Raw genomic sequence first — 22,290 nt, 5'->3', positions numbered from 1 at the left:
AAGGGTGTCAATTGTGTATTGATACCATTTTACCGTACTAAACCGTGCCGTTTAAGCTGCACCGTACCTTACTGAAACCGTCTTTTTGGAATTTAGTGCGGTATGGTTTCGATTTTAGGTAGCATACCGTCGTATGTACCGAATTACTGTACATCAAAACCGAACTGTATACAAAATTATCATACTGAATTTGACACCCTTAAATCTAGGTTGGCTTGGGCTCAGTCCATCTTGACATTACTCCTGGGTTGGGCTCAATTTAAGGTTTAGTCCATTTTGACATTACTCCAGGGTTGGGCCCAATTGTCAAGAGAAAAAAGAAATATAGACTTCAAATTAAGAAAGCTTAGATTGAAAGTATATTGTATGAAGAGTAGAAGTATAGTATTCTTCTTCTTCATATATTGTAAATCTGAAAAGTTAAAATATTAACTAAAAGACCATATTACACAACCAATACCATAAACACTCTTAGATTGTAAGTGAAGAAGATTAGAAGAATCGGTTTTTTTATACCGAAATTAGACCATACCATATACCGAATTGTACCATTTTTCTCGTACCGATTGTATACGAAAACCATACCGATCCGTTCCTAAAAATACCGTTTTCTACCTTACCATAACGAATTGACACCCTTACTTATTCAAATGCTTTTATCATAAGAGAGGGGGAGTTTGCAGCAGGTGTGATAGTAAGGTTGGTGCAGTCTGACCAAGTAATCACAGGATCCAATCTATAAACAATCTCTCAATGACAGCTTGGGTAACAATGCATACATTGTGACCCTGGAGGGAGCCTAGACACCGGGTGCAAGCTCCTTTTCAGATTAAGATAATAATCATTGATGACCAAATACCGCTTCTTTAAATCCTATACATTTGTTCATTAAAAAACAAAAGATTCCAACAGGATAAAAAGTCAAACCAGCAGTTCTAGAACAAAAATTGGATTTTGGCGATTATAAATAAAATAAATAAAACCCATAAATCTTAGTATGGTAATCTATCCATTGATAAAAAAACAAAATAGTGAAATATCATTTTTCATATAAAAAACAATACAATTCAAAGCAATTTTGACAGCATTCATGCACACCAAATAAGCTTTGACCGGAACATAACTCCATTCCATATAAATCAGATTTAAGCAATTTTTGGATTAGTTAGAAATCTAATTTTGTACTCTACCAAACACAAGAAGTCTCCATGTAAAAGTAAGATCACTTGACTAAAAGAATTTTTAAGAGAACAAGAACATCATCTAAATCAAGAGCAGTTTAATTATCTACGGGTAAGAGATCATACTATCCAAAAACAGCCAAAGCCAATTTAAAGAATGATATAAACTGAATGTATGCTTTGATTGTTCCAAACCTTCAACATCTTATTACTTCTATTTCTGCATATATTTTTAAAAACTTCTTGTGGCTTAACATTGATTTTATGACTTGAGCAGTATATAACTTTTTAGAGAACATGAACATTTCCCTATATCAAGATCAGTTTTCTAATTACATAGATATGAGATTGTAATTTTTGAGAACGGTATAAATCAAATGTAAGACTAGGTATACCAAGAAAATAACCAATTCCAAGAATATTATAAACTGACTGTATGCTTTGATCATTCCAAACTTCCAACGTCTTGCTACTTCTTCTAAATCTATGTTTACGTTCGACAACACGATGTGGCTTAATATTGATTTTATGACTTTATCGGATTTAATATTGATTTTGATAACTTCATGAATTGATGAGTCTTATTATTATTTTCTGATGATTTTATGTGGCTTACTGGTGATTTTTTATAACAAAAGTACATATGGTAGCATACCAAATAATGTTACAAAAGCAGGGAAATAAAAAATAAAACTAGGGGACTAAGCAGGAACCTTGTCACCCAACCTCCTCCACCACCTCCGGTCACCTTGCTGCATTGAGAACTATGGGCCCCTCAAACTAAAATGAAATTCAGAAAATGCCTCTTGAATAAAAGAATGATCAAGTATGCCTTAGCAGTGAAATAGAAATATGATCCCCACAATATCCTGCACATCTTATCCATTTAAAAACCCATCCTTCAGATTTTTATTTTATTTTATTTTATTCATTTCCAAATCTTAAATGTGAAGACAGAAATAAGAACATCAATGCTGAAAGTAAAAAAGACAAATAGCACAAGAAAATTGGACTCCCTTTGAGTACTCTGCTCAAAAAGGAAAGATGACAGAATCATCTAGTGCAATAAAAGGCAAATGCAAAAGGTCTACATGAATTAAACCATATCTTCAGCTTATATGAATAAGAAATACTTACATGACACAGTTCAAATGCTTATTAAGTGCTTCTAAAATTAAATTCTTAACTAAAGAAAATTTGTCAAGGGGTCATACAGTTGTGCTCGGCTGAAACTTTTCTGTGACCACAACACCACGAGGTCCATTGCACTTGATACTGTAGCCTTCCTTTTTAATGGCTAGAATAGCTGGTTCCCAGATATCAAGATATCCAGCCTGTGCATAGAATCAGTAAGACATTAGGTTGTAAAATACCTCAGAGAAAATGAAACCACCAAAGGTTTCTCAGATAAGAAAGAGCATACATAAAAAAAATTACTAAAACAAGAGGGACAATCCAAAATATTATTTTGTACGAATGCCATACCGATAAGGAAACTTCATATGAAGCATGTCCACCATAAAGGGTCTTCTCTATTTGTTCTTGCATTTCAGGATCTGTTGAAAAAGACAGACACACATCTCAAGCTCTTAACAAGTTAAATGTCACAAGACAAGAACAAAAGTACAGGAATAAAAATAGAAATGCAAAAGAATGAATTGTTCAAACAATATGACAAACTAGTTCTCTTACCGCAAGTGATCTTTCTTTGATCATTTGCAAAGACCTTTACAAGTTCACCCTGGTGTTAAAACAAGAAAATGGTTACTCAACCAAATAGTAGTATAAACTTTGTGGCAAGATACAACCGCACCAACCAACCAATAAACACAGCAACCAGAAAGGACAATGGGAGACTGACAAAAGCAAAGTAGAAACCAAAACAAAATCTATGAAAGAAAAATAAGAGAAAAAAAAACAATGGAAAAAACCTAGCTAATACCACAATGGATTCAGTGTGTATTTCCACAGTGACCTACCTTTTATTTATATAAATCCCTCCAACATTTGTATTGGACACCTAATTACTGGAAGAAGCAAAATAGTAGGTCATACAATCTCAGAATGATCCAATTAATCCCTAACCATGTATCCTATTACTATCGTTGATCGTCTTTTCCATAGGACTTAAAATATCTTTTTTCCATTAAGAAAACTGAGGGGCATTCAGGGGATGTTTGAGCTTTTTAAGCCTTCATTTCTTTAGCAATCCACTTTAGGATAGGAGACCCAACTAACAATATTTTTCTAAACATGAAGGAGGACTACAATTATGACAGATCATAATCATATCATATATTATATATGTTCCTAATGAAGCACGCATAAGGAAGATTGAGTAGGACAAGACAAGGTCATAACTCACAAAACCTATATACCTGTCAATTCTGTGAGTCATCAGTACGTGGTTCCTTCGATATACTTAGAGAGAAGGCCATAAAACCTTAGGATGATCTAATTGATTTCTAACTGTGTATTCAATCTATGGTAAAAAAATTATTTTCCATGGAACATTCGAGGGACACTCTAAGCCTTCTTTTCTTCGGCAATCCACTTTAGGCTAGGATATATAACTACTTAACTAGTGAAATTTTACTTCACATGAAGGAAAGCCATAGTTAGTGACTTAGTGTTGTATACAATATGGTCTACATTCCTAATGATGCACGTATAAGGATTAAGTAGGACAAGAAAAGGTCAACCTTGAAACAACCTATATACATGTCGTTGTCACTAGTCATCATTACATGGTTCCAAACTTCCAACAATATACCTACTAAGTAGGTCACAAAAAACCTCAGAATGACCTAAATAATGCTTAACCATGTATCATACGCTACGTAGAATGTCTTTTCCATGAGACTTGGCTTGGAGTATTTTTCCATTTAGGGACATGGAGGGACATTTCAGAACATTTAGACTTTTGAGCCTTCTTTGACAATCCACTTTAGGATACATAACTAGTGATATTTTTCTGAATATGACGGAAGACTGCAGTTATTTTGTGATGCATTCTAATAATATATGGTCCATGTTCCTACTGATGCATGCATAAGGATGGTTAAGACTTAAGACCAAACAAGTTCACCCTTGACAAAACGTATACACTGATCGCTTTCGTGAGTCATCCATACGTGGTCTCTTTGATATACCAAGGGAGTAGGTCATAAAATCTCAAAGTAATATTAAACACTTTCAAAACTATCTAATTAATGCTTAACCATATATATTACGCTATCGTGGATAGTCTTTTTTTTTTTTGTTGCTAAAAGGACAATTGTATTAAAAGCAAAAAATGGTACAACAACAATATCAATCAGATTACAAGGAACTTACACTCATTCCCACAATACCCTATGCTATCATGGATAGTCTTTTCTGCAGGACTTGGTCAAGATATTTTTTCTACCAAGGGACGCTATGTGCCATTTTGGCCTTCTTTTCTTTAGCCAATCCACTTTAGGATAGAATATATAAGTAAGGATATTTTTCTACACATGAAAGAAGACTAGAGTTAGTTTGCGACGCATCCTAATCATATATGATCTATGTTCCTAAATGATGCACAAGGCTAAGACAAAATAAGGTCACGCTTGAAAATATCCTATATAACCATCACCTTCACGAGTGGTCAACTTGTTGTTCCTTTGTTAAACCTAGTATGTAAATCATACAATTATAACTGACATAATTAATCCCTAACCATGTATTCTATGCTATCGTGGAATGTTTTTTCCAAGGGACTGCGCTCAAAGTATTTTCTTTTTCCATTTAGGGAAATCGGTGGACATTCGAGGGACGCGACGCTTTGAGCCTTTTAAGCCTTACTTTCTTCAACAATCCACTTCAGGATAGGAAACATAAGAAACAATGTTTTCTAAAGGTGAAGGACTTAGTTTACGGGACATCCTAATCATATCATTTATGGTATAGTTCCTAGATGATGCATGCATAAGGAAGACTGCGTAGGAAAAAACAAGGTCACGACTCACAAAACTTATATACCTATCAATTTTGTGAGTCATCAATCATCAATACGTGGTTCCTTTGATACACTTACGGTGTACGTCATACAATCTTAGCGAGCATGGGTATCAAGCATGCCCAACTTGACAAGAATAGAATGAAACAACTTTCTAAGCAGACCTTAGTGGACACATCAGCTACCTGATTAGCAGCTTTCACATAGGGAACAGAAACCAGCCCTTCTTCCAAATTCTTGATGAAATGCCAATCAATTCAACATGTTTGGTACAGTCATGCTGTACTGGACATGAGCAATGCTGGTGTATATCTTGTTGTCAAAATACAACATCATAGGGCGACAAACAGGTACACCACGACCTTTGAGCCATAATCACAACTACCTTGCACCATAGTATGAACTCAACTTCAGCAATTCAACAAGCTAATCCGTTTTGCTTTTTTGTTGCATCAAGTAACAAGATACACTTATAAAGGTATGGTAACCTAAGACAGAATTTATGCCTGGGAAAATCAGCATCAGCATAAGCCTTTATCTAAAAGTGATAATGACGAAACCAGAGAATGCCTTTTCCTGGAGCAAACTTCAAGTGGTGAAGAATATGAAGTTAGAAGAGTAGAGTCATGCACGAACTTATTCACAAGACTGGCAGTTAAAGGAATGTCTGGGGGCGTCATGCATGTGAGACAAATTAGCTTCCCCCACCAACCTTCAATAACAGCTTTTATTGTCAACAGGTCCACTTTCCATTCACCAGAAGAAGAAAAAAAATAAAACAAAGTACAGAAAGAATCACATTCCTTATCTTTGAGATTGACATTAGCATTTATAGGAGTATCTGAAGGATGGCATCCTAACAGGCCAATTTCTGACAACAAATCCAAGATATAATTTCTCCTAGATCTTTGATTTCGAACTCATTTCCAAGAAATTTCTTCCGGTGATTGATCTCACCACCATCATTAGCTGTTACCACCACATCATCAACATAGACTATGCTAACAGTAATTTTTTCACTAGTCCTTTTAATAGATGAAGTATAATCAGCATTACTCTTTTTATGACCAACTGAGACCATAGCCTCGTGAAATCCATCAAACCATACTCGAGGTGCCTCTTTGAATCCATAAAATGCACACTTCAATGAGCATACCTTGCCCTAGAGAGGGAACAAAAAAATCACACGATGGAATACCATATAGACTTCCTCATCAAGGCCGACTTCTCCTTTGAGATATGCGTATGCTTTACATCAAGTTATTGTAAATCCTATCCAAGATTTTCACCCTGAAAATGTTCGACTTTGCTACTGAAGCATAAGTCTCCAAATAGTCATCACAGATGTCTTGAATAAACCCTTTAGACACGAGATAGCCCTTATATCTATCTGTGGTGCCATCTGCTTTCTGTTTCATGACGAATACCCACCTGCATCTTACTAGCCTTTTCCTTCATGGAATAACCACAAGCTCCTACTTGTTTTCTTCTTCTTCACCCCCCCCCCTCCTTTTCAAAGCATTATTTCCAGCAACTAATAACTGTTCCTGTCCAGAAGGAAGAAAGAATGCATATAACAACGACAAGTCAGCCTTATCCCAACAGAATGGGGTCAACTTGCGAAGAAACCAAGCATACTCAAGTTGTTCGAGTAAATATAGCTTGTACTTTCCTTAAACATTGCACAAGACAGACTTTATAGATTATAGGTGGACTATACATGTGATTCAGAGCCATAGGGCCTCAACTTTCTAATCTTACCCCTACATACATTTGTAAAAGGCTTAGAACGTATCAAATGATATCAAACTGTTCAACTAATTTCCGACCTCTTATTTCTATGCAGTTAGTTCACAGCCTCTCATAAACATTAATCATCACAAAATAATTCAAATAATAATAAAAATAATCAACCAATGTAAAAACAAAGTAGTGGGGTTTTAAGCCAAACCTTGCGCTTTCTGTTATCCAGAGGTTGGACCTCAATAGCAAGATATGAGTCAACATCATCAGCTGTAACTAAATAATTGGGTTGCTTTGCCCCTGCAGCCAAAAATCTTTTTAAGACTCAAGTTTTAAGTAAGTTCTAAAAATGAGACACCAAAATGAGTATATAGATATTATATAGGTAGTTGTGGAGGAGAAAAGAATGTTTTACCATCAATGTAGTTTACAGATCCATCTTCCAAATAGCGTACCCACTGGTAACATGAAGAGTAAAGCAAGATTTTGAGAAATTTTAAAAAGGATCAAAATATTTTTTAGAACCAGGAACTCTAAGGAACGACCCTGCCTCTGCATGTCTTTTGGCTTTGGGGTATTGGGTGAATATTTCACTGGAAAGATTAACTGTTCTCATTAGCTTAATAAAGTGATTATTTCATTGGCAGGCAAGGATCCATGTAGCCTGCCCCATTTAGTTGGGATAAGGCTTGTGCTGCTGTTGTTGTTCTTGCTCATACAGTGAGTTTCCTTCAAGCAATTACCAAGAAGATTCGTAAAAAATACCTCAAAGTTGCAACTGGTTGTTCCATTAATGGAGTAGCCACATGCCAGAAGTTCTCGACCAGGATAAGCTTCTCCTGAAATTTGAAGGCCTTCTATGGCTGGTAGAGGATCATCTTCTGCAGCTGAAATTGCAATGTACTAAATAATAAGCTGAAATCCTATGAACAGCTTAAGCAAATAACATATTGACATTTTACCTTCAGAAAATGAAGAAGAAGGTTCTTCAAGTACTGGGGGTAGATTAGGGGAAAATGCAGAATTTGGATCATCATGATTGGGCGTCATATAAGGAGAGTTTCCTGGCCCCCAGTTGGAGGAAGGTGAAGGTTCTTTTGCATTCTGGTGACCAGCTGCATCTGGATCATCTATCTCATTGCCATGAACAAGATCATTGAAAGAGAGCTGCTTGTTGGTTGTCTCTTCAGGAAAACGCGTGCCATGGGAATCGCTATTAGAACCTACATGTTGTGAGTGTAGTGAGTGTACGTCTTGGGCTGCAGAATTCCTGAAATTATAGGAAAAATTAACCGTTATTGTTGATAACCTTTTCAAACATGATGTTCAAAGAAGACATTTGATTATTGGATCTCATAACCCTCTAGATGTCTCATAAGTTCTAGATGTTTTGGTTCCCCTCCACTCCAACCCCCCCCCCCCAAAAAAAAAAAAAAAAAAAAAAAGAGAGGAAATAAGGGAAAAGAGGCTTAGTTATAGATGGTTCTCTTTATCCTTTTGGTTTTGTTTATTTACCCATAAAAAAAAAAGAAGAAAATGTCCAGTACAATCAGTACTCCATTTTTAAAGGGGAAAAAGTTATACCATGACCAGATCCGGTAGTTAACTTGCCAAACCCAGTTTCTGGCCCTTGATATACATGAGATCAAAACCTGGACCACGGCAGTTTCCGAAAGCCGGAAGCAGATTTTAAAATTAAAATATCTTGATCTAAATTTAATAAGCGCATCAATGGCTGGAAACCTCCAGATTTAGAAAGTGTCTCTCAGTTGTCTCTTCCAATAAAAGCTTTACCTCTGCATCTCTGACTGGCTGTGGGCTAGCTTCAGAGATTAAGTTGTACTTCTGTAGCTTCAGTTTCAAGTAACAACAGCCAGTTATGAGTTTGTCTGTGTCTTGAGACCAAGCAAACTCCTCAATAATCAATGATAAGGTGGAAGGCTTGGGCATGACAGAATGGATTAACAGTACTTTGCAGCCAGTTACAACAGAGAAATAATCGCATTCTTTCCACGGAAATATGAGGCCGTTGGTTTAGTTTTTTTTTTCTTTCAGATGTAAATGGATCCCTAGATTTAAATAGTAACACAATTATTCTTTTCTCTTTTGTTTCTTTTCACCAACTTAAGGGATGACCATGGGAACACACCTAAGTAGAGGTTGAGCATGGTCAGATGAGTAATCATAACCCCTTTTAAACTTTCTTAGATCTAAATAGTAACACAATTTCTCTTTTCTCTTCTGTTTCTTTTCAGCCAGATAAGGAATGACCATAGAAATGCCTCACCAGAAGTATGGTAAGATGCGTAACAACCCCTTTTTATTTCCTAATTCCTCTCATGATTCATATCTAATTGACTGTAGAGTGATGTCTCTGCATTATCTTCTCATCATCAATAGTGCTCCAAAAGTTCTGCTATTACCCAAGATGAGAATCTAACTTGTTCCCATTCAAGCCTGCTGGATTCAACCGGCCATGACCAAAAAACTTCAAACAAAACTGAAATTTTGGTTGCTCTATTTGAAACACTACTGAGTTTCTCAAAATCACTTAGCACGATGCATATGGACTCAAGGACAAACATACAATTGAAGATCCCACAGGACTAGGACGACAAAGAGGGGGAGAATACCAGTCAAGGGGGGTAAGATTTTAGCTGGAAACAAGCATAAGCTAAAAAATTCTCATCATAAAACTGCAAGGGGAAAAAACGTTTGCTTCATCTAATCAAGCCAACCAAAACATTTAGCAAATCAATTACTAGTAAGTTGTAACCATAACCATAAAGGTATTAAAACCTTGAAAGACTGTGTAATGCCTAACAACCCATTTTCTCATATCATAAAATTACCCATTCTTCTAGGGACTAATATATTGATAATTAAAAATGAAGATCAAGGCATACGCAACATGATCCCCCAAAACCCCAAGCGTTTAAAAATATCATGTCTAGCATGCCAACTTAGAGACAATGAGAGTTGTTCTAATCTAATATTAAACAAAAGTTAGTTGACTGAAGTAGAGGTTTGAACAACATCCCATGCTTCCTCCTAAAACAAAAACCTTGCCCAATTGACCATGGTCCTCAGGTCGATGGTGAACGAAAGAATGGTCTAGTGGAATTAATGGCATGCAAAGAGTATCATATTTTTACGATTTCCCACACATTTAAATTCTTAACTTATTAAGAATAAAAGATCCATCATAATTTGTTTTTACTGTATACTAGTAAAGTTTCACATGCATATGCACGTGGTTTTCATTACTTTCTTTTTTTTTCCTTAAAATATTTTAATTGTTTAGAATTTTCATATTGAGGAGGGAACAGTTATTTTTTGAAAAATATTATGAGATTATTTGTTTAATATATTAAATGGAATTAGCTTCTTTTTTTCTTCGTTAAGTCATTGTACAATTTTTAATTTAATATGTCAAGTAAATTTAGGTTTTTAATTTAATTCAGGCCAATGAAAGATCTAGTGATCTACTACACATCCAATCAATAAACGAACGAATTTTTCCTAAAAAACAATAAAATTGTAGTACACATATAGGTAGTTTTGTAGATGATAAATAGGACAACTTGGTCCAATGAAAGATTTGCCACAAACCAATCACATAATCTTTTATGGAATTATTTTAACAATTTAAGGATACTTTAGGTAATATGATCAATTTATAGTAAGTATAACATTTAATATGATCAATTTATAGTAATTATTACATTTCAATTCTTGTTATCCATTAGTAATAATTATTCTCATACATAGACAAGGGTATTCAAGGAAATGAAAATGTATTCATGTTCCTTGAGTTCATGCTTTTATAATAGTAGTATCATAGTATGATATGAGGCAATACAAGAACAAATTCACGCACAAAATGGTGGAACAAGTAGATTCAATAACAAAGTAAATTAGTCATCGATCTTTACACTTCATTTACCTGTCTGCCAATGGGGAAGACATTCCCAAACCAGTAGGATTAATATGGTGCCCCAACGGTTCCCAGCCTGTCGTCATCTGGACGTTAGGAGGAGATAATGGTGCCTGCGCATGAGGATATGCTGGCTGCGGTACAAGTTCAAGCCCATTTTGGTTCTGAAACAGGACCATAAGAATTTAAGCTACTCATAGTGTAACAGATAGATAAACCATACAAGGACATATGATCATACTGAAGTAGTCAGTGCTGCACCAAGGAAATGAGCTGGTGATGGTGGAGGAAATGCATCAGATTGCCATGGGGCTAACTGATAGTGAGACTCCTTTAATTTAGTCTGCCACATGAGTAAAAGAAGGAAAAATAAATAAAATCCATGAAATTAGTCCAACTGTTTCCATCATAGCTAATATCTAATACAGGAAGATATCTCAACTCATCACACAGAGAGAGAGAGAGAGGAGCCTTCAACACCCCATTACAGTTAAGCACAACCCTGAACAGTTTCAGCATTGCAGTATATGATCCCCCAAGTATGTAATATACCTCAGTAGCAAGGAGCTTTTCCTGCAAATGTCTGAACAGAACCTGCAACAGGAAAGCTTATTCATGTAAGAAATCATACAAATGACATACCACAGAAAAATTAGACACATTGATTCACAAAGATCACATATGTAAGCAATTTTCAATGGACATCAGCCTCTGGTAGGGTCAATATGTGTATGCCTTGATTCCAATGGGTTTTCTTCTGTAATAGACCACTATCATGGGCTTAAATTATGGTAGGAGGTAGGGATATTAGATTTACTCTATTATGTCATTTTGAGTGGCTCATTTCATTAAGTAGTAATTGTTTCCATTATAGTTTTCAGGGCATATTTGGACTTTATCCAGTGTACCAATGGATGCATGCAACTCTGGCTTTCTATTCAACAGTTCAACATATTCAGACTCTGAGGAATTTCAGGATTTTCTGGAACAAGTCAAGGACCACCAAATTGTAGCAACACTAGTAGATCATGCTCAGGAAAAGTGGGCAGCCAATCCCACTGCATGTGAAAGACCTGACAGGTCTTCCTACACAGCTGAGAAGTGGAATTTACAAGTTGAATGGAAGTCAAAGTTGCCTAGAACTTCTTCTCAGTTCAAGTCTGCAAGATGAAGTGCTGCAAGAAAGAAAGAGAGGGGGAATTGAGAGGTGCGACGGGGTAGGGGTTGGGGAATGGAAAAGAAGAGGACTGGGGTTTAGGGGTTTCGGGGAAAAGGGGGTGCGTGATGTCGCAAATAAATTTACAGGTACAACTGTACAAGAGCTACTTTTCAAGAAATAAATCAACTGAAATAGATTCACATTCAAGTCTCCAGTTAGAGATAGAACCTGGTGCTGAGACTGACACCCCAGTCCACTTAGAAACATGAATCTACTAATAATGGATCAGAAATTTGAACCTTGAATTTCCAAGGAATGGTCTGGATCAGTCATGTCAAGTTTTGAAGTCCAACTCGATCATATACCCTCTCATGTATTGGCATGCACCTACATGGTAAGCAGTATACCCTCTACATAGTACCCAAATTTCAGTGATTGCCACTAGGCCATCTATATAAAGCTAAAACAGAATAAGTGAGCCACCAGATCTCTTAGTCCAAAAAATTTCGGCCCTAATTCAATTAGAAATGTGGTTAAAGAAAATAAATCTTCATTTAAACAAAGTCCAAAAGACTTCAGTCAGTCTAAGTTATCTCATTCAATATGAAAACTATATTGCATGGGTTTGCAAATGAATAAACACAAAAAAAGAAAGAAAGATCATAAGCAGATGCATACATTAAGAAACAGCAAGAACCATGGGTTATTTTTGCCAAGCTACACTACACGGCAGTCAGGTAGCAAACAAAAAAGTTTCAATGTAGGCTATGTAGCCTATGTCACTATCTGTTGCAGGGTCAACTTTCAGCCAAGTGTGGGCTTATGAAAAATTAAGGGTTTGAGAATTAATTGGAAGACCAATATTAAGAAAAATGGTTGGACTGCATAGGTCATAGCAGGGCCAAAATAGATAGCTAATGGACCATGTCTACATAATACATATAAGCAAAAACTATGGTAAGCCATTCAGTTATCATGGCTCATATACATCAAATCATTCAAGACAACCCTGAGCTATACCAATGGTGAGTCATAACATGTACGGTTACCCTTAAGCCAAAATATGTGGTTTAAAACTTCGCTGCATCTACAATTTGATGCACCAACAGTTATATTCTAACCCAGAGTCATTGAAATCTGTGAAGATTGCTCAGATTTGGCAACAAAATGATGCAACCACGCAATGTCCTACCATGTGAATAATCAGACCAATTTTGGAGTAGATACTCATGACATTTTTAAGAATAGACATGAATGAAAACAACATCACGCAACTTAAAGCAAATTAGCATCATAAGGTTGATATCAAATGATCAACTTTAAAGCATATTCAAAAAAACCACTTAAGTACAAACATGCCAGATCAGGGGGTAATTAGGATTGACATGAAATTATGACAATAATAAACAAAGTAAGACATCGTTATTGATTTGCAGACCTTGAGATTGCTAACTATGGATTGGGCATCAGGCACCGGTGGCTGTAAAGAATATTCAGTCAGGAGGGGAAGCAAAGTCGAGACAAACACAGTACGTTCTTGTTGTGCAGCCTGATAGAGACAAAAGTGAATCTCAAATCGTATTATAGTTTCATCAAGCTGGAAGAAGCATGTAAGATTTAGTCCTAAACCCATTTCAGGCTCAAATCTGCACAATTTTATGAGAATCATACTCCCAGAATACTAGAGGCGTAAGAATCAGCAGAAAAAAAAATTAATCTCACTCAAACTAATGTGCAACTGGACTTCCAAAAATCCTCAACTTCTTTTTCCTAGTTAGTAATTCAAAAGAAATCACCTTGCTAGAAGATAGAACACATGGTTAATAAGAAACTGGTTATTAATTTCTTATATTCAAACCCTCTACCTCAAAGGAAAAAAAACAGATGGAATGCATTGCAAATTTCAATTTTAGGAGTTTGCTCCACTCTCAAATTTATCTCTTCTTTCACTTCTAATAACAGTAGTATACTCAAACGTCCCCTAGTTAGGATAGCATTCCACAGCTTTCAATAAATGAAACTTTTACATACTGGAAATCAAATTCAACACACAAAAAAAAATTTTAAATATATATACTGCACAGAAGTGGATCTCCCAGTCTATAAAGATGACAAGGTGATTGCAGAGCAGAAAGTCAGGTATACATTTACAAACAAACTACCAATTCTTATAGAAGAAACTTTAATGCAAGAACAAGCTTGCGTATTCAGTTGGTGAAGAGATAAAAGAAGAAAATTCAGAGTTCCTTGGATGGCTCAAATAACCTGGTTACTTTCTTGTTTCTTCCCAACATTACCCGACTTGACCCCTTGTTTGAAACAAAAAATTCACTTCTATCCATCAGGGGAACAATAAGAATCAGACTCTTACCCCCCAAAAAGAAAAAAAGATTAATGCATACTTCTGTTATACATTCAAAGCACAGAGAAACTACCAGCATATCCCAACAAATAGAAATTTTAAATAAGTACCTGTAATGCATATGTAAGACGTATGTTTTCCTCAATTATATCTTGTCTATATGAAAGAGCTTTTGATGCAGCATCAACCAGATCTTGCTGCTGCTGATCAAATGCCTGCAAACAAACATGAGGTCACAAAATAAAAGACAAAATCAGTTCAAAAGTTAGCCCATATATTAAGAAGGAAAAGGAAGGTTCAAACATGCGTACCAAACGCATATATGCAATGCGTTTCTCCAGGACGTATTTCTCATTGCGAATTTGCTCTTCCTATCAACAACACAAACCAGCACAGTTAGTTAATATGGAATTAAGCATGGGATTCAAAATATAAAAATCTAAGCAACAGTAACAAACCAGACATCTAACCGGTACCTTAGCAGAGTACTCAGCAAGACGTTTCCGCAACTGCAAAATCTCTTCTTCATGCTCCCGAACCTTAAGAACAAGATCCTGCAACAGATATAGTGTTCCCCCAATCAAATAATTAAGCGAAAATATGCAGCCAAATCAGCAGAAATTCTTCATACCTGCTTCCAAAGGCTGCCAGAGTTATTGACTTCAGACACTGGCATCAACCCTTGTCCAGATAAATTGAGCTTTGGACCATAATCCCCTTCCCTTTGGTACCTAAAAGACAATTGATTTCTCCTTAGAGGAAAAAAGAAACTTTATGAACTTCTGCTCTTCTTTTTGATGGGTCATCTGTGAAAAAATATATGACATAGGAACAAAATTATTCATGAAATGCTTTTATTTATATGATTGGAAGTACCTGGTGGGAGAGTATGATCTGGAAGACGGAGATGACAACTGGGAAAAGCCAGCACTATCTCCAGCTCCCTGTGTACCAGAAAGCCCCTTTGAATTTCCATTTACCTTGTTGCCATCACAGATGTGTTGGCTTTCTGGAAGAGTCTGCATGGCAGGATCATTATCTTTTGGTGCTGTATTTTGGTGGACAACCAGTGTACCAAGAGGATCTAGGGATGTGGTATTATCCATCCATCTGACCCTATCTTCTTGGCTTCCTGCGGATGAAGCAGATTGATGTGGTTTGTAGGGTCCCTGGGCATGCCCGCTTAAACCATCTGGGTGAGATCTTAGCAAAGTAGAATCATCTGATTTCTGCCAAAGGACAGTCTTGTGTTATTAATTTATTAAATACTGATTTATTCAAATAACAAAAGAAAATGATAGTTCAACCTGTGAACTAAAGATCCCAAAAGTGTCCCCGGGAAAAGAAAAGACAAAATTTAAGGGGGCAAAACTATAACTTCAAGGTAGAAGCTCATTTCAAGCTACATATATTATGATGTTTGGGTTCTGATCTAGCATTAGCTATCCATAGGTGGGCTCTTCCTCTATTAAGCTCACCAAACTGTGGCTTAAGGAGAGTACTCGGGAAGTTTTTAGGATGTCATGGCATTTGATGTAAACTAAACATTTCTTCTTCCCACCAATGTATCTCCATGAGTTAACCAGAGAACTAAGATGGTCTACCTTGGAAAGACAACATCATCACCTGAAGACTTAACAATCATAAAATCAAAGGAGAAACACCAAACAAAACCTCCTGTCTAATCTTTTTCTCAGCAACATAACCTCAATGACGTGTTTTCATCAGCATGTAACTTGGCCGTCAGCCTGTAAGAGTCTTCTATCACGGAAATAGAAGTGGTCGAACACAGACAGGGTATTTGAATGTATGGAGGTCCCTTTTCTCCATACGACATAGGAATAGGAACCTTCCTTATAGTTGACAATAAATATATTTCTGAAGAGAAGACGGATTTTAACAATGCAGACTAAAAGCAGTGATGAGCAATACTTTCTTAGGTTGAAGTTTCAGAACCAGCCATTATTTCAAGAGCATGCAGAATGGCAGAGCCAGGTAAACCTCCAGTGGAGAAAGTGCATGAAACCAGTAAAAAGATCCTTATCCTGGAAGACTAAGAAAGATCATAAATGGCCTAATATGGTGAGAATAAGTGTTGCAGATGGTAATTTACAAATTAAGGGGGGGGGGGAGAAAAGGTTGTACCCAGTGCACAAGGTCCTGCATTTAGCAAGGTCTGAAAGGTTTTGATAAATGCAGCACAGCACTACCCTAATTCTGAAAATGCTGTTTCCAGGTCAAAATGTCCAGAAAAACATTAATTAATAACAAAAAAGTATTATAATGAAAATGTGATTGTTTCACAGTTTTCATTCAAGGAGGAAGTGAACAAATTGGGTTGGGATACACCTTCAAGCAAATAGGATATCTATATTTTATCTCTACGAGAAAAGATAGAAACAAAAGCACTTACATATCTTTCTAGTTCACTCCTCAGCCGATTATTTTCTTCTGCCTATAAATAAACAAAACAAGTTTGTGGTTAGTCACCCATCTGAAGCAACCAAACAAAAGATGAAAGACAAAGCCATGAAAAGATAATCAATGATTAACAAAACATCATTAGTGGTAGGGAATCTAATCATTACATAAGCCATCTGTTGCAATAGCCAAGTAGAAACTTGGGGAGCAAGTCATGGTGACTTGGAATCCTAGAAACCAAATCTGGAGTCTTAGAGTGCAAGCTGTCTCAAAATAGAAAGTGCTCGTTTGAAGAAAAAGTTGTTACAAAATTGGAAAGTTTTGGGTGCTCTACAAAATTAGAAAGTTACTACTTTCCTAGTAGATTTAGTTTGATATTATCTTTCCTTTTTGGGGATTGTTTTTAGAGTCTCAAAAAATCAATGTTTATTTTTGGAATATATATCAGTTAGCACTATACTTTTTACATATAAATAAAGCATTAAAGGGTAGAGATGTAGGTTACTGCAGATCGTCTCTACCCCCTTTCATCTTCTCCCCGTTCTCTTCTCTTTTCTTCTTCTTCAGCTCTTTACCTTCAGTTTCTGACCTGCGGCTGCACCTCAATAGAGGTTCTGATTTGTTATATGGTATCAGAGCCATGTCGCAGCCATCTAAGTTCCATCGTTTGGTGTTTTTCTTGTGTAAATCGGTGTGGCTGCAGCAGCCTTAAGCTGCAACTGTGATTGTGATGTTCACATGAATTTTTTTCAAGAAGAAAATTAAGTCTTCTATGAGTCTTCTATGTTTGTAGCTGTTCGTACCATCAGTAATTAGAGTTGTAAGCTTCCGTAATGGCTGATCCTTCGAAAGTTCTGTCCAAGGAAGGTATACCCTTCCAAATTACAAGTATCAAGTCGAAAAGATGCCGCAAGCTGGGATTTGGTGATCAATACTCTCTAACTTGAGGGGGATTGTTGCGATAGCGAAGTAGAAACTTGAGGAGCAAGTCATGGTGACTTGGGATCCTAGAAACCAAATCGTGGGGTCATGGAGTGCAAGCTGTCTCAAAATAGAAAGTGTTGACTTGAAAGAAAAAAAAAATAGTTGTTATAGAATTGGAAAGTTTTGGGTGCTCTACAAAATTAGAAAGTTACTAATTTCCTAGTAAATTTAGTATGATATTATCTTTCCTTTTTAGAGATTGTTTTTAGAGTCCTAGACAGTTAGTGTTTATTTTTCGAATGTACTCTCAGTTAGCACTATACTTTTTAGATATAAATAAAGCATTAAAGGGTAGAGACGTAGGTTACCGCAGATCGTCTCTACCCATTTTCATCTTCTCCTCGTTCTCTTCTCTTTTCTTCTTCTTCAGCTCTTTACCTTCAGTCTCTAACTTGCGGCTGCACCTCAATAGATGTTCTGGTTTGTTATATAGTATCAGAGCCATTCTATTGAGGTCGGGGCCATTTGAGTACCATCGTTTGGTATTTTTCCTTTGTAAATCGTGTGTGGCCGCAGAAGCCTTAAGCTGCAACTATGATTGTGATGTTCACACTAATTAAATTTTATGAAGACAATTAAGTCTTCTATGTTCGTAGTTGTTCGTGTTGTCAGTAATTAGAGTTGTAAGCTTCCGTAATGATTGATCCTTTGAAAGTTCTGTCCAAGGAAGGTATACCCTTCCAAATTACGAGAATCAAGTTGAAAAGAAGCTGCAAGCTAGGAGTTGTGATCAATACTCTCCAGCTTGGGGGGGTGATGCGATAGCGAAGAAGAAACTTGGGGAGCAACTCATGGTGATTTGAAATCCTATAAACCAAATTGTGGAGTCTTAGAGTGCAAGCTGTCTCAAAATAGAAAGTGTTGGCTAGAAGAAAAGTTTGTTCTAGAATTGGAAAGTTTTGGGTGCTCTGAAAAATTAGAAAGTTACTAATTTCCTAGTAGATTTAATTTGATATTATCTTTCCTTTTTGGGGACTGTTTTTAGAGTCCTAGAAAGTATGCTTATTTTTAGAATGTGCTCTCAGTTAGCACTATACTTTTTAGACATAAATAAAACATTAGAGGGCAGAGATGTAGGTTACTGCGGATCATCTCTACCCCCCTTTCATCTTCTCCTTGTTCTCTTCTCTTTTCTTCTTCTTCTTCTTCTTCTTCTTCTTCATACTCCACGATTTGGTAACCTTAAGAAGTATGATCAATAGCAAGACAGGGAGATAATTAAGATAAAAATTTAGATAGTATTTGAAAAGTTATATAGATACATCATTATGTTTTCTAGAATCTTAGTACTTTGGGGGAAATTTTTACTTACTAGAAATGGTAAATCTTAAATGAATTTAATACTTTGTTTTCTTAAGTTTTGATGAGTAATTTTGTTATTTTTTATTTCAATATCGGGGGTACAACAAACCAGAACCTCTATTGAGGTGCAGCCACAAGGCAGAAACTGAAGGTAAAGAGCTGAAGAAGAAGAAGAAAAGAGAAGAGAATGAGGAGATGAAAAGGGGTAGAGACGATTTGCAGTAATCTATGTCTCTACCCTCTAATACTATATTTATATCTAAATAGTACAGTGCTAACTGAGAGTACAAAAAATAAACATTGACTTTCTAGGACTCTAAAAACAATCCCCAAAAAGGAAAGATAATGTCAAACCAAATCTATTAGGAAATTAGTAACTTTCTAATTTTGTAAAGCACTCAAACTTCCAATTCTGTAACCATTTTTTCTTCAAGCCAACACTTTCTATTTTGAAATAGCTTGCACTCCAATACTCCACGATTTGGTTTCTAGGATTCCAGGTCACCATGACTTTGTTCCCCAAGTTTCTACTTTGCTATCGTGATAACCCCCACCTCAAGCTGGAGAGTAGTGATCACCAACTCTCAGCTTGTGGCATCTCTTCAACTTGATATTGTAATTGGGATGGGTATACCCTCCTTGGACAGAACTTTCGAAGGATCAGCCACTACGGAAATTTACAACACTAACTACTAACGGAAGTTTACAACACTAATTACTAACTGTGCAAATAGATGCAAACATAGAAAACTTAATTGTCTCCTTAAAATTTTAATTTGTTTGAACATCACAATCACAATTGCTGCTTAAGGCTGCTGCAGCCACACACGATTTACACAAGAAAAACACCAAATGATGGAACTCAGATGGCCACGACCTCAATAGAATGGTTCTGATACCATATAATAGACCAGGGCCTCTATTGAGGTGCAGCCACTGGTCAGAAACTGTAGGTAAAGAGCTGAAGAAGAAGAAGAAGAAAAGAGAAGAGAACAAGGAGAAGATGAGAGGGGGTAGAGATGATCGTCCTGCACAGCCAAGTCTGCGAGCAAGCATAAGCATTCCAACTCCAGATAATTCACCGAATTTTAGCTTTTCGAAATGAAAATGGGTGTTTGGAAAGGTAATTCCTAGAAAACCGAGCGTGCAAGATGAGTTCATTTCAGGTTTACTTCCCGATGATGATTAATTTTAGAAATAAGAATCACCACGGCTGCTATTGAACTTTAATGAAAGATATCCACATTTTAGGAACGAAAAAGGGGGGGGGGGGAGAAAGACCAGAGAAGAATAGCACATGACCATGTCGCCTCAATCTTTAAAATTGCTAACCTGTAGCTTGATGGCTCTCTCAGCGGCTTCAACCGCCTTCATGACCTGAAATAAACCATCGTTGGAAGAATCATTGACACCCAAACCTGAAAACCTGCCGGCTAAATTTGCAATTCCGGTCTCCATCTGAGGGTTATACTGAGATCGAGTATCTTGATTGTAAGCTAATCCGTTCTTGAGATTTCCTCCGCAGTCTACCATGGCTGGAAAAATGACCCCGAGTTCCCAATCAAGAAACCAGTTCCATCGAATCGACTAGCATCAAAAAGAGATAAGACTAAGGATCGAAAACACATTTGAACAAGCTTAATATGATTTGCAGATCGGTATGACTTCCGACAATCGAAAGCAATTAAATCAACCAGTAATGTAAAAATCCTAGTCAGGGAGGGTTTTGAAGAGTAACCAGCTTGCAAGTTCTCTGCCCGGAGTGTCTGGAGAAATAAGGTTTTTGTCAATTTTCTTCCAATATAAAATTACTTCCTTTTACTACCAAAAAAAACAAGGGAAATTACTCCAACGGCATATTTATTTTTTTGGAAATTACTCCAACGGCATATTTACGTGATCATGCTTTCTGACCTAAATTAGTAACCCTTTAAACAGTGGCAACTCGGCAAAATCTTCGATTGCCGATTTTTGTTTTTTCATTGTTTTTTTTAGTCTTTTTTATTAAATTGGTCCCATGACCTCTTCACTATTGAGCAGACAACTTGCTTTGATAGCACTCAAAGTGCCAGTTTGCCCTAACTTGCCTTAAGATTGAGTAGATTTTGAGCTTTACTTAAGAGGCTCTAAATTAGGGTTAAGTATTTCATTCTATTTAGGTCTAATCCAACCACTTTATGGGGTTTTCTTGAGAATATAAGACAACCATATGAATTTATAAGCTTCTTTGATTGTTTATGATTATAATAAAGGCTTATCATTATGCCAAACAGCGCAGCCAAAATTAATGAACAATGTTGTTGAATCATCCACCTAAAAAGATTTATAATCTTTGATGCATGCCGATGTCTTTTTTTTTTTGGTAGAGATACACATATCATATTTGCTATTATAACAAAAAATATAATTTTTTTTGGTAAATAAACCATTAATGCGGGAAAACTAGTTATACATATTTTAGCCAACAGTTGACCAAACAAAAAATCACATGCACTATTTTTTTCTTTTTTCCCTCAATACATCATTTTTCTTGAGAAAAATAATATTATATATATATATATATATAGTTTTTTTATTGGCATCTCTAGCAGTTGTGAGGGGAAAAAAACTATGTACCATACATGATCGTATACAAAACCTTTTACTTTGGACTATTGTTCCTTTTTCTTTATTTTTTTCATTGTAGAAAAATAAATAAATATAGTTAGACTACTCAGTATAAACTCATGATATAGGGAATTGAAATGAGCCAAAGAATCATACACAAAATCCATCATTCCTTTTTCTTTATTTTTTTCATTGTAGAGAAATAAATAAATATATTGTCAGACTACTCAGTATAAACTCATGATATAGGGAATTGAAATGAGCCAAATAATCATACACAAAATCCATCATCTTTGTTGGGTGTTCATCATGAGGTTGAACTCTCATAAAACATATTTAAGTCGTTGTGATATATTATATGCATAAATCTATGAACATCGTTCAAAATATACGCCCAATGAAGGGATTGGAACAAGTTGATAGCCTAGATTAAAGATGCCCAAGGTATCATCAGAGTGCAGAAGTAATAGTTGATACCCTCGTTTTTATGATCGTTGACACTCATTTGGAATCTCTCACTCCATTATTTTGACTCATTCATTTTCGTACTAGTTATAATGCTATTATCAAATTTGTCGATTTAAAGACTAAAAACACACTGGGCTCATTATT

The 22,290-nt window shown here is 36.1% G+C and overlaps 1 protein-coding gene across 4 annotated transcripts in view; it reads right to left on the bottom strand.

Moving 5' to 3' along the window:
• Positions 1–20,864, bottom strand: part of LOC149020579 (uncharacterized) — a 30,007-nt gene extending 9,143 nt beyond the window's left edge. Inside the window, exons 1-18 of one of the 4 annotated variants that reach the window (XM_089148755.1) lie at positions 20,404–20,864; positions 16,778–16,819; positions 15,241–15,593; positions 14,996–15,116; positions 14,841–14,903; positions 14,676–14,735; positions 14,475–14,579; positions 13,441–13,551; positions 11,396–11,437; positions 11,085–11,186; positions 10,853–11,007; positions 7,869–8,176; positions 7,672–7,793; positions 7,322–7,364; positions 7,115–7,206; positions 2,874–2,922; positions 2,667–2,737; positions 2,396–2,515 (exon numbers count right to left, since the gene is read on the bottom strand). In XM_089148755.1, the coding sequence (XP_089004881.1) occupies positions 2,396–2,515; positions 2,667–2,737; positions 2,874–2,922; positions 7,115–7,206; positions 7,322–7,364; positions 7,672–7,793; positions 7,869–8,176; positions 10,853–11,007; positions 11,085–11,186; positions 11,396–11,437; positions 13,441–13,551; positions 14,475–14,579; positions 14,676–14,735; positions 14,841–14,903; positions 14,996–15,116; positions 15,241–15,593; positions 16,778–16,819; positions 20,404–20,604 (2,160 nt within the window). In that variant the 5' untranslated portion in view covers positions 20,605–20,864. Of the gene's footprint in view, positions 1–2,395; positions 2,516–2,666; positions 2,738–2,873; positions 2,923–7,114; positions 7,207–7,321; positions 7,365–7,671; positions 7,794–7,868; positions 8,177–10,852; positions 11,008–11,084; positions 11,187–11,395; positions 11,438–13,440; positions 13,552–14,474; positions 14,580–14,675; positions 14,736–14,840; positions 14,919–14,995; positions 15,117–15,240; positions 15,594–16,777; positions 16,820–20,403 lie in introns of all 4 variants that reach the window. The other 3 variants (XM_089148754.1, XM_089148756.1, XM_089148758.1) reach the window with 3 other exon arrangements.
• Between the last annotated feature and the right edge of the window lie 1,426 nt (positions 20,865–22,290).

Source organism: Hakea prostrata, chromosome 3 (genome assembly GCF_041222555.1).
Source record: "Hakea prostrata isolate BN-2017 chromosome 3, UWA_Hpros_2, whole genome shotgun sequence".
NCBI classification, from domain to species: domain Eukaryota; kingdom Viridiplantae; phylum Streptophyta; class Magnoliopsida; order Proteales; family Proteaceae; genus Hakea; species Hakea prostrata.
The sequence above is the reverse complement of the archived record's forward strand: the minus strand, read 5'-3'. Positions and strand labels throughout refer to the sequence as shown.